Source organism: Lepus europaeus, chromosome 9 (assembly GCF_033115175.1).
Source record: "Lepus europaeus isolate LE1 chromosome 9, mLepTim1.pri, whole genome shotgun sequence".
NCBI lineage: Eukaryota > Metazoa > Chordata > Mammalia > Lagomorpha > Leporidae > Lepus > Lepus europaeus.
This window is the reverse complement of record NC_084835.1, coordinates 72,438,558-72,452,676: the sequence shown is the minus strand read 5'-3', so window position 1 is coordinate 72,452,676 and position 14,119 is coordinate 72,438,558. Positions and strand designations below refer to the sequence as shown.

Genomic DNA, 14,119 nt, shown 5'->3' with positions numbered 1-14,119 from the left:
GAAAACCATGTGTTCCGCACTATTTACCAGCACCTTGGAAACATTGTTTCACTTTGATGTGTTACAGATTTGATGATGTAAACATCAGTTCCTAAATAGATACATTTTGAAAATTTTACCAGTTATAAAATGTATATATGAGATGTATATATGTAAGGTACAGGAGTATATCAAGTTATTTTCTGTCAAGTATATAGGATTTAAATATCAGAATCCAGCAGCCACTGGTAAGAGTTTGGTGTTTCAATTTATTTATATTGGGGTGTAAACATAAAAATATATAGCTTACAGTGCTGCTTAATATCCTACATTGTTCTCAATAATAACAGTAGGGATTTTTCTTCATCATAGCTATTCTGAAAATATTTTAAAGACAACATTAGAAAAAGATTGTTTTAAATCCCATTGTCATTATATGAGCAGTCTTTACCATGCCATTCCTGTTACTCTTTTTGTAAGTTGTAACTTTATTAAGCTATAATAGATGAGCAGGAAATGGCAGTATATTATAGTTTAATGAGGTTTGACATATGCTCCTACATTTACATCCATCTATATATGTTTATATCCATCACCTAAATTGACATAAGGAATATTTCCATTCTTTCCTACCTCTGAGTCATACTTTGTGTTTTTTCTTCCATCTCTGTTCACAGGTAACCAGTAGCTTTCTGATACCAGGGATTAGTAGGAATTTTATATTGATGGAATCATATAGTATATGCTTTTTGAGAGATGAGACAATGTAATTATTTTGAGCACATATCAATAGTTCATTCCCCTTTACTGCCAAAGCCAGGAGCCAGGACTCAAGATCTCCCACATGGGTTGCAGGAACCCAGTTACTTGACCATCTGTGCTACTTCCCAGGATTCTCATTAGCAGGAAGCTGGATACAGGAGCCAGAGCCAAGTATTGAACTCAGGTGCTCCAAGAGGGTGAGGGAGTCTTAATTGCTAAGGTAAATACCTACTTCTATTTTTCTTTTTTAAAAAAATCATAGCTATTCTAGGGGGTATGAAGTTATCTCTCATTATGGTTACAATGTACATTACTCTAATATACATTAAATGTTGAACATCATTTTATGTGCTTGTTGCAATTTGTATGATCATCTTTGGACAGATGTCTGTTCAAGTCCTTTGCCCATTTTTTATTAGGTTATTATAAGAGTTCTTCATTTGTGTATACTTGTATAATCTAGATGTTAAACCTTTATCAGATAATTGATTTGCAAATATTTTCTCCCATTTTGTATTTTTTTTTTTACTTTGTTGATGGTGGTCTTTGCACCAAAGCTTTAAAGTTTCCTTGCTTGTGCTTTTGGGGTGTGTGTGTGTGTGTTATTAAACTGAGGTTCTTCAAAATATATTTTTAAAATATTTTATTTGAAAGGTAAAATTACAAAAAGAGTGATCTCTTTTTAGTGTTATTAAATGGTCAAATATTTTTATTTCTTTTACATTTTTTTCTTTCAGTTTTCTCTTATTTTACAGAGAAGGGCATTTCTTTAGGGAGGGAGAAGCGGTTGTTGGTGGCTTACAGAAATTCTACAAAAAGGAAATGGAGATGAAATATGGTTAAAAAAAGCAAACCAAATAGTCTTCAGGAAAGAATTCAAACAAAACTACTTTTAATATTTTAAAAAGCTTTAGTTTGATTTGAGCCTTAACTTGTACCCAAAAAGAGAGAGATCTTCTATCCTTTAGTTCACTATCCAATGGCTGCAAGGGCCAGGGCTGGGCCAGGAGGAAGCCAGGAGTTCTGGATCTCCCACATGGGTGCAGGGGCCCAAGCACTTGTGCCATCTTCCACTGCTTTTCCAGGTGCATTAGCAGGGAGTTTGATTGGAGGCAGAGCACCAGGACTTGAACAGGCATCCTATAGGATGCCAGCATCACAGGTGGTGGTTTTACCCACTATGCCAGAATACTAGAGCCTCTTCAAAATAGTTTTAATCAAGGATTCATAAGAGAATAGTCTGTGGTGGTTATAAAACATTACATATATTAGTGTTGTTACCATTTAACAAGCAAAAAAAAAAAATCTCAAACCAAATAATGCTTACATTAAAAACTTATGTTTTTGTCACCTTAAAGAAGACAAGAGGAGGCGGTCCCTCTGGGCCTAGTGTGGCAGTTCAGGTGTCAGGAACCATTGCCAAGTATCAAATATTCTATTAAGCAGGAAGGAGGAAAGGGTGGAGAAAAGGAGTGAGAGTCCTTCCCTTTAAGTAGCTCTGGTAAGTTCTACACAATACTTGCTTAGTCATGGGCTGTAGCTGCCAGGGGGACTGAGAAATGTCAACTTTTGGTAGGGGGCAGTGTTGCCGGTAGTGAGCTGAGGAACTCTAAGGAAAAAGAACAGCAGCAGTCTTAGTACCCAGTCTCGCTCATTCTTGGAAGTATGTAGTGAGTACGGCTGAAATCGGGCCATCTTATTAAGACACACACATATGGTAATCTGAAGTGATCCCGAGAGCTGGCTCTTGTTGGGAACCTGCGCTCTGAGCAGCACTTTGGAACAGGATGGACCAGTGCTTGAACTGAGAAGCTGTTCTAGAGGGCGTTTATTCTACCCAATGAATTTGTCACTTGCCACTGCTGTGATCCCTGACAGGAAATCTAAAGGATGGTGTTAACAAATGCTCTGCTATAGTCCAGGTGACTTTGCACTTCCTCTACTAGCCCCTCTGCCATTTGCCTAACAGTCAAGTAACCTAGCATCTAAAAGACAGCAAGTGAGTCCTTCTACTTTTAAGACCCATGATGACCTATTTCCATCAACATTGCTGTGTAGCTAAAGAATTACTGGCAGTATCACAGGCTGGACAGCTTGTTGGATTTGCTTTTACAAGATCTTGGTAACCTTCAGCAACTTAAACTTTCTGATCTTCATTTTATACTCATGTCCTTTTATCTGTACTTTCTTCCTAAGAATGTTAGGATTTAATGAACAAGTGGTATGTAAAAGGTGCCTTTTTTTTCATGTTTATCTATTTTACTTGAAAGTCAGAGTTACACAGAAGAGAGAAGGAGAGGCAGAGAGAGAGAGAGGTCTTCCATCTGCTGGTTCACTCCCCAGTTGGCCGCAATGGCCAGAGCTGCGCTGATCTGAAGCCAGGAGCTTCCTCCAGGTCTCCCGCGCAGAGGCCCAAGCGCTTGAGCCATCCTCTGCTGCTTTCCCAGGCCATAGCAGGTGGAGCAGCCAGGACTTGAACCAGTGCCCACATGGAATGTCGGCACTGCAGGTGGTGGCTTTACCCGCTATGCCACAGCGCCGGCCCCAAAGATGCTTTTTTAAATTGTAAAATGCTGTGCATGTGACCTTGGAGTAGTAGATAAATAGAAATAGTACTAGGTACATAGAAGAGTGTTTTTACGCAAATGATCAGGAATTCAGTAACTTTTTTTTTTTTTTGCTAGATCAACTCAATTTTTTTTTAAAACATTTATTTATTTATTTGAAAGTCAGAGTTACACAGAGAGAGAAGGAGAGGCAGAGAGAGAGAGAGAAGTCTTCTATTCACTGGTTCACTCCCCAGTTGGCTGCAATGGCTGGAGCTACCCCCACCTGAAGCCAGGAACCAGGAGCTTCTTCTGGGTTTCCCACATGGGTGCAGGGGCCCAAGGACTTGGGCCATCTTCTGCTTTCCAGGCCATAGCAGAGAGCTGGATCAGAAGTGGAGCAGCCGGGACTCGAACCGGTTTCCATATGGGACGCTGGTGCTTTAAGCCAGTGCATTAACCTGCTGTGCCACAGCGCCGGCCCCAGATCAACTCATAGTGAAGTTAACATTATTGAAATTTTCAGAGACATTTTTGCCAAAGGCCCTATTCTCAAATTATATCCTTCTTGGTAAAGTTTGAAATACTTAATACTGTTTAAAGAGATCTTATCATGAAAAGCTGTCTTGAATCACTCATCCCCTCCTCTACCTTGGCTGTTGTATTGTATACCTTATATTTATTTATTGGTTGATTTTTTTTTTTTTTTTTGACAGGCAGAGTGGATAGTGAGAGAGAGAGTCAGAGGTCTTCCTTTTTGCCGTTGGTTCACCCTCCAATGGCTGCTGTGGCCGGCTCATCACGCTGATCCGAAGCCAGGAGCCAGGTGCTTCTCCTGGTCTCCCATGCGGGTGCAGGGCCCAAGGACTTGGGCCATCCTCCACTGCCTTCCTGGGCCATAGCAGAGAGCAGGCCTGGAAGAGGGGCAACTGGGATAGAATCCGGCGCCCCAACCGGGACTAGAACCTGGTGTGCCAGTGCCACAAGGTGGAGGATTAGCCTGTTAAGCCACGGTGCCGGCTTATTGATTGATTTTCAAATATTCATTTAAAAATTTTTTTCAGCACTTGCATTTGAGTGTGTTTCATAGGCACACAGGATACAACCGGGAACAGATTTTTTAAAAAAGATTCGATCTATTTATTTGAAAGCAAAGTGAATTAAAGAGGAAGAGACAAAGATATTTTTGATCTGCTGGTTCACTCCCAATAGCCAGGGCTGGGCCGGGTCAAAGCCAGGAATGCCATCCATGCCTCCCATGTGGATAGCAGGACCCAAGTGCTTGGGCCGTCTTTTGCTTTCCCAGGCTAGATCAGGAGTGGAGCAGCCAGAAATCAAACCCCAGCTCTGATATGGGATGCTGGCATCACAGGTGGTGGCCCAAAACCACTGTGCCATACCACTGGCCCCAGTAAAGCATTAAGAAGATTGATTTTTAAAAGCAGGTTTTTAAAAATTGCAGTATCTTTTATTGAATAGGTGGATTGAGAATTTTACTGTTTTTAAATAGCCAATATAGTTCTTTACATTACATTAAAATATGTTTAATACCTATCATTTTGTGTTGGTTAACATTCCATTGTCCGTTTTACATGACACAAAAAAGCTTGTTGAAATTTTAAATATTATACTACAACCTGGAATTATTTGGAAATTATACGTTGAAGTACACAACACTTTTAGTAGTATAACTTTGTGAGTGCTATTCCTGGATTGTAAAACATATATTGACAGAGAATTTAAGTTATAGTAGAAGTTCCCTATGTGAATGTTACCATCAGTGTCAAGTGGTTCAGCTTCATAGTTGAGGAGAAAATGATTCTAAATGCCAAAGCCATTAACAAAGTGATCGCTTTGTATAGGGTGCATAGTATACCAGCAAGCAAACCCTACTTGTGTTTCAAAAGGAATGCTTCTGTTTTCTGCGTTTTAACATATGTAAAAATGAAACTGGTTGTATTCTCATTTGTACATAGCATTGGCCTTCCGTTTTATTTATTTATTTTTAAAGATTTTTATTTGTTTTATTTGAGAGGTAGAGTTATAGCCAGTGAGAGGGAAACACAGAAAGGTCTTCCTTCCAATGGTTCACTCCCCAAATGGCCGCAACAGCCAGAGTTGTGCCGATCCGAAGCCAGGAGCCAGGAGCTTGGAGCTTCTTGCCAATCTCCCACGCTGGTGCAGGGGCCCAAACTCTTGGGCCATCTTCTACTGGTTTCCCAGGCCATAGCAGAGAGCTGGGTTGGAAGTGGAGCAGCCGGGACTAGAATCGATGCCCAAATGGGATGCCGGCACCGCAGGCGGAGGATTAACCTACTGCACCACAGAGCCTGCCCCTTACCATTTTATTTTTATGGGTGGTTATTTTTAATTCATTCCGACAGAAATAAGTGTCAGCTATTCTGGGTTTATATTGATTTTTCCATGTATCATTATCACCTACCTCTAAGCCCCAAACCAATATTTCTTTTCCCCCAAAATATGTCTGCATGTTTATTGGGCTTTGTCTTAGACATGAGATTATCCCCAAATTTTGCCTTCATATAAATGTCTGAAGGTACATCTTGGAAGTCATTGAGCAAACAAATTATTATCAGAAACTGTTGTCCAGCAATCTCCACTGAGGTCATTTCCAGCATGTCAGCAAGTCAACAACTACGCACATCCTCATCCTCTCTCATCTGGGGGGGCCTGAGTGCCAAGAGGAGGTAATTCAGAATGGGATTTCCTTTCTTCTTCACTTGAACCAGATTGAGGAACTTGACAGTGCCTGTTAGAAATGTAGTATGTTTTAATGGTACCGAGGACTAGTCACAGTCAACTGTAAACAAAGTTGTCATGCATTGGTTGAACAGATTACCGTGAGAGAGGCTTCAAAGAGCCATGGAACTCGGCTTATTTTTCAATCTTTGGTGTACTTTTTTTTTTTTTTTTTCAAGTTGTGCATAATGTTGGAGACTAGAAGCTTCTTACTGCGTCTTGTGCTGGGACCCTCTCTGTTTCCTCATGTTCTCTGTTTCTTGTTCTCTGCATTTCTAATATGCACTGAGACAACAGAAGCAATTAGAAGAAAATCATGTCGAGGGTCCCTGCCGTATGAATCTGTGCACATACATGCATCACTTTTCCTGCAGTTAGGATGAATTACCATGCCCTTAGTAAAGACCGTATGTATACCATGGATTAGATTCCATCTCCTTTTGCAAACTCAGGAACATTTGAGCAATTCTTCCTCTCCTGCATCACTAATTGCCCTCTCTCTGTTGATCCTTTCCCGTTAGTGTAGAAGCAGACTAGATCTTCCTGTGTAATAAAAACCTTATGGAGGTGCCAGCGTTGTGACATAGCAGGTTAGGTTGCCACCTGCAATGCCAGAATCCCATATGGGCACTAGTTTGAGTCCTGGCTGCTCCACTTCCAATCCAGCTCCCTGCTTATGTGCCTAGGAAAGTAGTGGCGGATGGCCCAAGTCCTTGGGCACCTGCATCCATGTGGTAGACTGGAAGAAACTCCTGGCTTCCAGCTTCATCCTGGCCCAGCCCTCGCCATTGTGGGCATTTGGGGAGTGGACTTATGGATGGAGGATCTCTCTATCCCTCCCATTCTCTTTCTGTAACTATGTCTTTCAAATAAATTAAATCTTTAAAAAAATAAAGCCTTATTGAGCTCCACAAGCTGCCTCAATTCTCTCCTTCCTGTAAAACAGAACTTGGTAGGAAAGGCTGTAATCTGTCTGTGTCACCCACTCCACCATCCTTCTTTTTTTAATTTTTAAAATTTATTTATTTATTTTTTGACAGGCAGAGTGGACAGTAGAGGGAGACAGAGAGAAAGGTCTTCCTTTTGCCGTTGGTTCACCCTCCAATGGCCGCCACGGTAGCGTGCTGCGGCTGGCGCACCGCACTGTTCTAATGGCAGGAGCCAGGTGCTTCTCCTGGTCTCCCATGGGGTGCAGAGCCCAAGCACTTGGGCCATCCTCCACTGCACTCCCTGGCCACAGCAGAGAGCTGGCCTGGAAGAGGGGCAACCGGGACAGGATCGGTGCCCCGACCGGGACTAGAACCCGGTGTGCCGGCACCACAAGGCGGAGGATTAGCCTACTGAGCCACGGCGCCGGCCTCCACCATCCTTCTAACGCTCACTGACATTGCCGTTGTGGAAGTCACCATTGTCTTCCTTGTCGCTGAATCCAGTGGCATTTTTTTGTTCTCTGACCTCTCCTCGGTGTTTAATGTAGTTAATTGCTTTTTCCTTTGTGAAATACATCTTTTAGGCTTTCAAGATCCATGTGTTCTTGTTTTTCATGTTAATTCTCTTTCCTCTTTTTTTTTGGGGTGGGGTGGTGTCTTTACTGGTTCTCTGTCATCTCCTACTTGGTTTCGATCCTTGGGTTTCTTCTCCTTTCTCTCTTTCACCCTTGATGATTCTATCTAGTCTTATAGCCTAGAATGTAACCTGTTCGTGAATACCTGCACTTCTTGTGGTCCTTGTTCCTCCTGCAATCTTTCCTGTGTTAGGTAGCAATGATCCTGTCCTTCTAGTTGCTCAGGCCAAAACCATACAATCATCTTGGATTCCTCCTTTCTCCTGCATCATTGTGTCTGCAAATCATTTAGGCTTCCTTTTCAAATGTATCCACAATCTGACCAATTCTCAAACTTTGATTGCTATCACTCATCTTCTATTCTAGCTGTTACAGTAGAGTCTTAAGGAATCTTTTCTATTCTACTCTTGGTCTGCCTCCCCTTCTCCCTGCTGCCCCAGGTCCCTTCAGCATTACAACCAGGACAATCATATTAAAATGTACATAAAAATAATATTACCGCTGCTTCTTCTCTAGTGGCTTTTCATTTCACTCAGAGTTAAAGCCAGGGCTCTCAGAGTGATCTGTAAGCTGTGTGCAGTCTCTACCCAAGTCCACCTTATCCGTGCACAACCTTGCTTCACTGCAGTTTCCTCGTCTCAGATAAACCTACCTTGATCCCTAAGGGAGATTTATTCTTAATTTTTTAATATTCTTGAATGAGTCATGTTACCTAGTGGTAGGAAGGACTCAAAGAAAAGGTTTCCGGAATGAGAAAAAATTATATTTAAAAAGCAATGATGGATGGCATAGAAGGGCATTAGGGTCCATGAAAACTCTGAAATTTATTTTTTAAAGATTTATTTATTTGAAAGTCAGAGTTACACAAAGGAAAGGCAGAAAGAGAGAGAAGGAAAGAGGTCCTCCATCCGCTTCAATTGGCTTCAATGGCTGGAGCTGTGCCGATCTGAAGCCAGGAGCCAGGAGCTTCTTCCGGGTCTCCCACATGGGTGCAGGGGCCCAAGGACTTTGGCCATCTTCTACTGGTTTCCCAGGCCATAGCAGAGAGCCGGATCAGAAGTGGAGCAGCCAGGTCTCGAACCAGCACCCATGTAGGAGGTCGGCGCTTCAGGCCAGAGCAATTAACCCACCGCATCACATCGCCAGCCCCGAAAACTGAAATTTAATGTGCACACAGCACTGTGTAAATCTGTCAAAGCAAGTGTATACTAAACTAACATGAGGATGTGTTTCCATTCTTCACCATGCCTCAGACAATGCTTAATTTCCTAAACGTGGAAATGAGAGTGTGATTCAACTGTGTATACAGAGGTAACATTGACCCTTTGCATTCTGCATGGGAGCGCCATCCTCTCCTGCCTAAACAATGTGGTAGATGGACTGGTGGGTGGAAGAGCTTTTAGTAACTTTCTAAATGACCACACTCAGATGTTTTAACTTTTTGGCTTCTTGGCAAAAGTAGTGTTGCCCAAGACATCTACTTTGAAAAAAGTTTTTGAAATAAATGTTCTTGATCCTATAACCACAGAAATGTCAGTGTTGTTCCTTAACCAACAGATAAAACTGGGTAAGTTGGTGTTTTTTTAAAAGCTAAGATGTAATTTTTCAGTATGTAAACGTTCTCTGTTATTGTAGCTATACATGAAATAACAAGATATGAATAAGGCCAGTGCTGTTGAACTGACCAGTGTGTGACCAGTTCAAAGAGCTACACCAGATTGACCATTGGGGCCAAAATTTCACCTCCTATAAATGGGTAATTGCACACAGTGTTCTGTGAATGCTAATCACCAATCCCCACTGAGTAACATGTCTTTGCCAGATTTAATGATTATCTCTGTCTCTTTTAACTTCTGTAAAACAGGTAAATAACAGGGCACTTTATAGTATCAGAGAATAGATAAGATATGTATGAGCTGGCTAGCACATGGCTGTTTTTAAAATTCTGGGTTCTTTTGCTGGCATCCATTCACTTGGGAAGTGTTCACTGTGAATTCCACCTCCTTGTATGAATTGAAATGAAAGACTGCCATATTGAAGTGGTTTCAAGAGAGACTACTGGATAGGCTAAACTTTCTGTTTCCTTTTAAGGGACTACACACATTAACAGCGTGTGCTGTCAAGCAGGTGGTGATTCAGTCCTTAACTTTTTCCTAATGAAATGGTTAACATTTATGTTGACTTAATTCTACATTTATTTTTGTTGTGGGAAAGGCACATAGGCTGAGGGTATATGTTTTCTTTAATTTTTTAAAAAAATTTTTTTGACAGGCAGAGTGGATAGGAGAGAGAGAGAGAGAGAGAGAAAGGTCTTCCTTTTGCAGTTGGTTCACCCTGCAATGGCTGCTGCGGCCGGTGCACCACGCTGATCCGAAGCCAGGAGCCAGGTGTTTCTCCTGGTCTCCAATGTGGGTGCAGGGCCCAAGCACTTGGGCCATCCTCCACTGCCTTCCCGGGCCATAGCAGAGAGCTGGCCTGGAAGAGGAGCAACCAGGACAGAATCTGGCGCCCCGACCGGGACTAGAACCCGGTGTGCTGGCGCCACAGGCGGAGGATTAGCCTATTGAGCCTCAGCACCGGCCGATATATGTTTTATTTCTGTTATTTGAAAGTTAAAATGTCACCCTTATTCTAGAAATTTTCTAGAATAATTATAATTATGTGAAATAATTATAAACACATGTTGAGGTCTGCTACTTCTGTGAGGGAAATTCTGGACTTTGTAAGGAAGAGGCATTACACACAATGTGATGATTCTGTTACAACATAGTTTCTAAGCTAGCAAGGGGGAGTTTGGAAGCATAGTGTAAAAGTCAGGTGAACCTGTTCTGAAGCTAAGGCTCTGCCTAACTTTGTCAGCAGTGCTCCATTCACTTTGCATGCAAGATTCCCTTCACTGTTCTGAAGTATTGCGAGGGCAGAGGATTTGAAAGTACTCCGTACCAGTGACCTTTGCTAATGACTGCAAAGTGTTAATGGCAGTAAAATATGCTCTTAGCTGCTGTGCCAAAGCAAGGAGAGAGAGAGAGCCTATTACTAGTACCGTCTCTGTGATCTATACCTGTGTGCTGTCATACACAGCACTTACATGATGGGAGAAATTGCCATTTTGTGGGTGGTTTTGTAGTAAGGGGTCTTCATTGCAAACAACCCTGTTAGGCTTGAAACTAATGAAAGCACCCTCAAATCAATAAAAAAGCAGTGAGAAATAGAACATGGTTAGAGCAAGTGAGGAAAGAGATAGATGCAGCAGGAGTGAAGTGATGTGCTACCTATTTTAGATAGATAAGGAAGGAATTGAATTTGAATAAGCTTTTCTTGAGGAAACCGAGTATTTTTGGACCTTGGTCAGTTATTTTGTCATTTTGTTGAAATCTGCTAAATGAATTTAGATGTTAAAATGCTAGTATTTTATCAAATAGAGATGATGACTCAATTGATTTTTACATGTAAAGGTTACAGTGTCAGCAGCACTTCTGTGGTTTTTCTTTCGATTTTTTGGCTATTTAAAATGATCAAACCACAGAGAGGGTGGGCAGAGATGAAACAGTCTGGATCTTCTCGCAGTGTTGCTTTTGGAATCTACAAATACAACAGTGCCGCTAGATCTTTTCCATTCAAAGAAAGGATCAATTTGCAACTTGTGCTCAATTTGCAGTCCCTGTTTACAGTAACCGAATCATTTAACCCGCCAGGTGGAAGAGGAGCAGCTTTTCTATTTTTCACAATTTTACCCATAGCGTGAGTGTTTCCTCTCCTCAAAGGATGTTGCAGTTATAGGAATAGTCACAAGTATTTTTCATTTTTTTAAACATTGAATTATATCAGTAAATTTTCAGTTTTGGTGTCTTTTCTGCTCATTACTGCTTTACATTTATTACTATTTTTATGTCATCAGAACTCTAATAATTATAGTCTAGTTGCTGTAATGATAAACACTAAGGTGCCTGAGGACTGGCACGCTTCCCAAGATAATAAATGTTTAACCCTGTTTGTGCTCTGAACCGAGTGCTTCAGTAATGCTGTGTTTTAGGCCACATGTGGGATGCTCATAGTGCCATACCTGGTGTGTGGCTCAGGATCCCAGCCACGCAGGGATCTGGAATCTGCATGGCCATGGAGAAGCCTGCAAGGCCTTGGGAAGGAGCGCACAAGAGGGCACCATCAGGAAGGGAAAGGGTTAGATTCAGCCGAGTAAATCATGCGATGAGCAGGTGCGAGTTCTGTGCTCCCTGGACCTGGAAGCCACCCTACCCAGTGCTTTCCATACTGGTGGAACAGCCTGTAGGCTTGGACCTTGAGGACCCCTCAGGGTGGGGAGAGGAAAGTCCATACCCAGCGCCACCAGTGCACTTCTGCCATTTGGAACATCTATCAGTCTAGAAGCCTGTTATGAAGGAGAGATTTTGAAGCACACACAGTGGCTTCTTTTCTAGTGACGTGTTAGTGCTAGAAATAGAGTGAGATTTTAAGGAATGGTGGTCTTTTCCAGAGCTCCATTACAAAACTAGGTGAAAGTGTCCCTATTAAACCCAGTATGTATTGTTTCGCAAGGATTCAGTTCATTGAATTTTAGAGGGAGGGTCTTAGTGAGCTGCAAAGGTGAAGAGGCTCTAAGTCAGGTAGAGGGAGCTCACCTCTCCAGAGGACTGAAGAGCAGAACAGGCCTTGCCGTTTCTGCCATCTGTCTGTCCTCTGTACTAAATTAAAGGCAGAACGTGGAGCTGAAACCAAAATAAGGAATTCAGAAGTAGAAATTAAGATGTTTATGGTCATTACTGGACAACTCATTTCCCTTCATTAGGTATTTGGAAATAAATTGGGGAATTGCATCTTATGCTTTGATGTGGTGCATATTGTAAATATTTAAAATGGTTTTAATTACTTTGCTGAAACTGGTTTCCTAATTTGAAGGTTAATTTTCAGAGAGATTTTCTGTGTAAAGTTTTTATCATTTCTGAATTGACTAATATACTTTTTTATACTACAATCCTGATCATTTGAGCTGAATTTGTTTGCTAGTTGTTAATCTATTTTCATTAGCTAAGCTGTTGTGAGAAAAGGCCCCACGGGAAGAACAAAATTAGCTTAGTAATTTTGCTCATTCATCCGTGTATCTATAACACGGCGGTTTTCATTTCTGATGTTGCAGTTGAACTGGATCAAAAGCAAGTAATTTTCAACTCCTGTGAGTAATTCTCTGTTGTCACTCTGAAGTCTTTTTTGTGTATTTGTTTTCTTCTAGGTGAGGAATTTTAAATTGGAACAGGAGCAAGAAAAAAACAAAATTTTGTCTGAAGCACTGGAGACTCTGGCCACTGAACACCATGAACTAGAGCAGTCATTGGTTGAAGGATCCCCACCTCCCAGCATCCTCAGCGAGGACGAGTTCTACGATGCACTCTCAGGTAACCCGAGAGAGTCTTTCCACCTGCTGGGCTTTTAGAGTCCACGGCATCCATATCATAATAGGGTATGTGCTACCTTGAGTTTCCCTGAATACCGAGAGAGAGGGAGGGAGATATCAGTAAAGCTGATGTCCAGAGAAAAGTTGCTTGAGATATTATAGGATAAAATGCACAGAGGTCTGAATAGAGAAGAGCCCAGACACTTCAACTGCTAATTTCTATACTCTTTTTTTAAAACAATTTTTAACATTTTGTCCTGTTTGCTTCACATGTCAACATACATAAATACATACTTTTTTTTTTTAAAGCAAGGGTGGGTATATTAATACCATATAGCTTGGGGCTGGTGCCGCAGCTCACTAGGCTAATCCTCTGCCTGCAGCGCCAGCACCCCGGGTTCTAGTCCCGGTTAGGGTGCCGGATTCTGTCCCGGTTGCTCCTCTTCCAGTCCAGCTCTCTGCTGTGCCCCAGGAGTGCAGTGGAGGATGGCCCAAGTGCTTGGACCCTGCACCCATGTGGGAGACCAGGAGGAAGCACCTGGCTCCTGGCTTCAGATCGGCGCAGCGCGCCAGCCGTGACAGCCATTTGGGGGGTGAACCAACGGAAGGAAGACCTTTCTCTCTGTCTCTCTCTCTCTCTCTCTCATTGTCTAACTCTGCGTGTCAAAAAAAAAAAAAGTCACATAGCTTAGGATTCATGAAAGAGATTGGAAAATGAGGAAACAAGGGTTTTTTTTTGTTTTTTTTTTTTTTTTTTTGGACAGGCAGAGTTAGAGACAGAGAGAAAGGTCTTCCTTTTCCGTTAGTTCCCCCCCCCCACCCCCCCCAAATGGCTGCGAAGGCTGGTGTGGACCAGTCCGAAGCCAGAAGCCAGGTGCTTCCTCCTGGTCTCCCATGTAGGTGCAGGGCCCAGGCACTTGGGCCATCCTCCACTGCCTTCCCGGGCCACAGCAGAGAGCTGGACTGGAAGAGGAGCAACTGGGACAGAATCCGGTGCCCCAACTGGGACTAGAACCCGGGGTGCCGGTGCTGTAGGTGGAGGATTAGCCAAGTGAGCCATGGCACCGGCCAAGGGTATGTTTTAATGTGAGGGGCATAATT

General features: G+C 42.3%; 1 protein-coding gene across 4 annotated transcripts in view; it reads left to right on the top strand.

Annotated features, from left to right (window-relative positions):
* OSBPL1A (oxysterol binding protein like 1A) overlaps positions 1-14,119 on the top strand; it is a 229,282-nt gene that overhangs the window by 117,250 nt on the left and 97,913 nt on the right. For 3 of the 4 annotated variants that reach the window (XM_062201480.1, XM_062201482.1, XM_062201484.1), the window contains one exon: positions 12,857-13,019. In XM_062201480.1, the coding sequence (XP_062057464.1) occupies positions 12,857-13,019 (163 nt within the window). Of the gene's footprint in view, positions 1-12,856; positions 13,020-14,119 lie in introns of those variants that run through there. The other variant, XM_062201483.1, reaches the window with a different exon arrangement.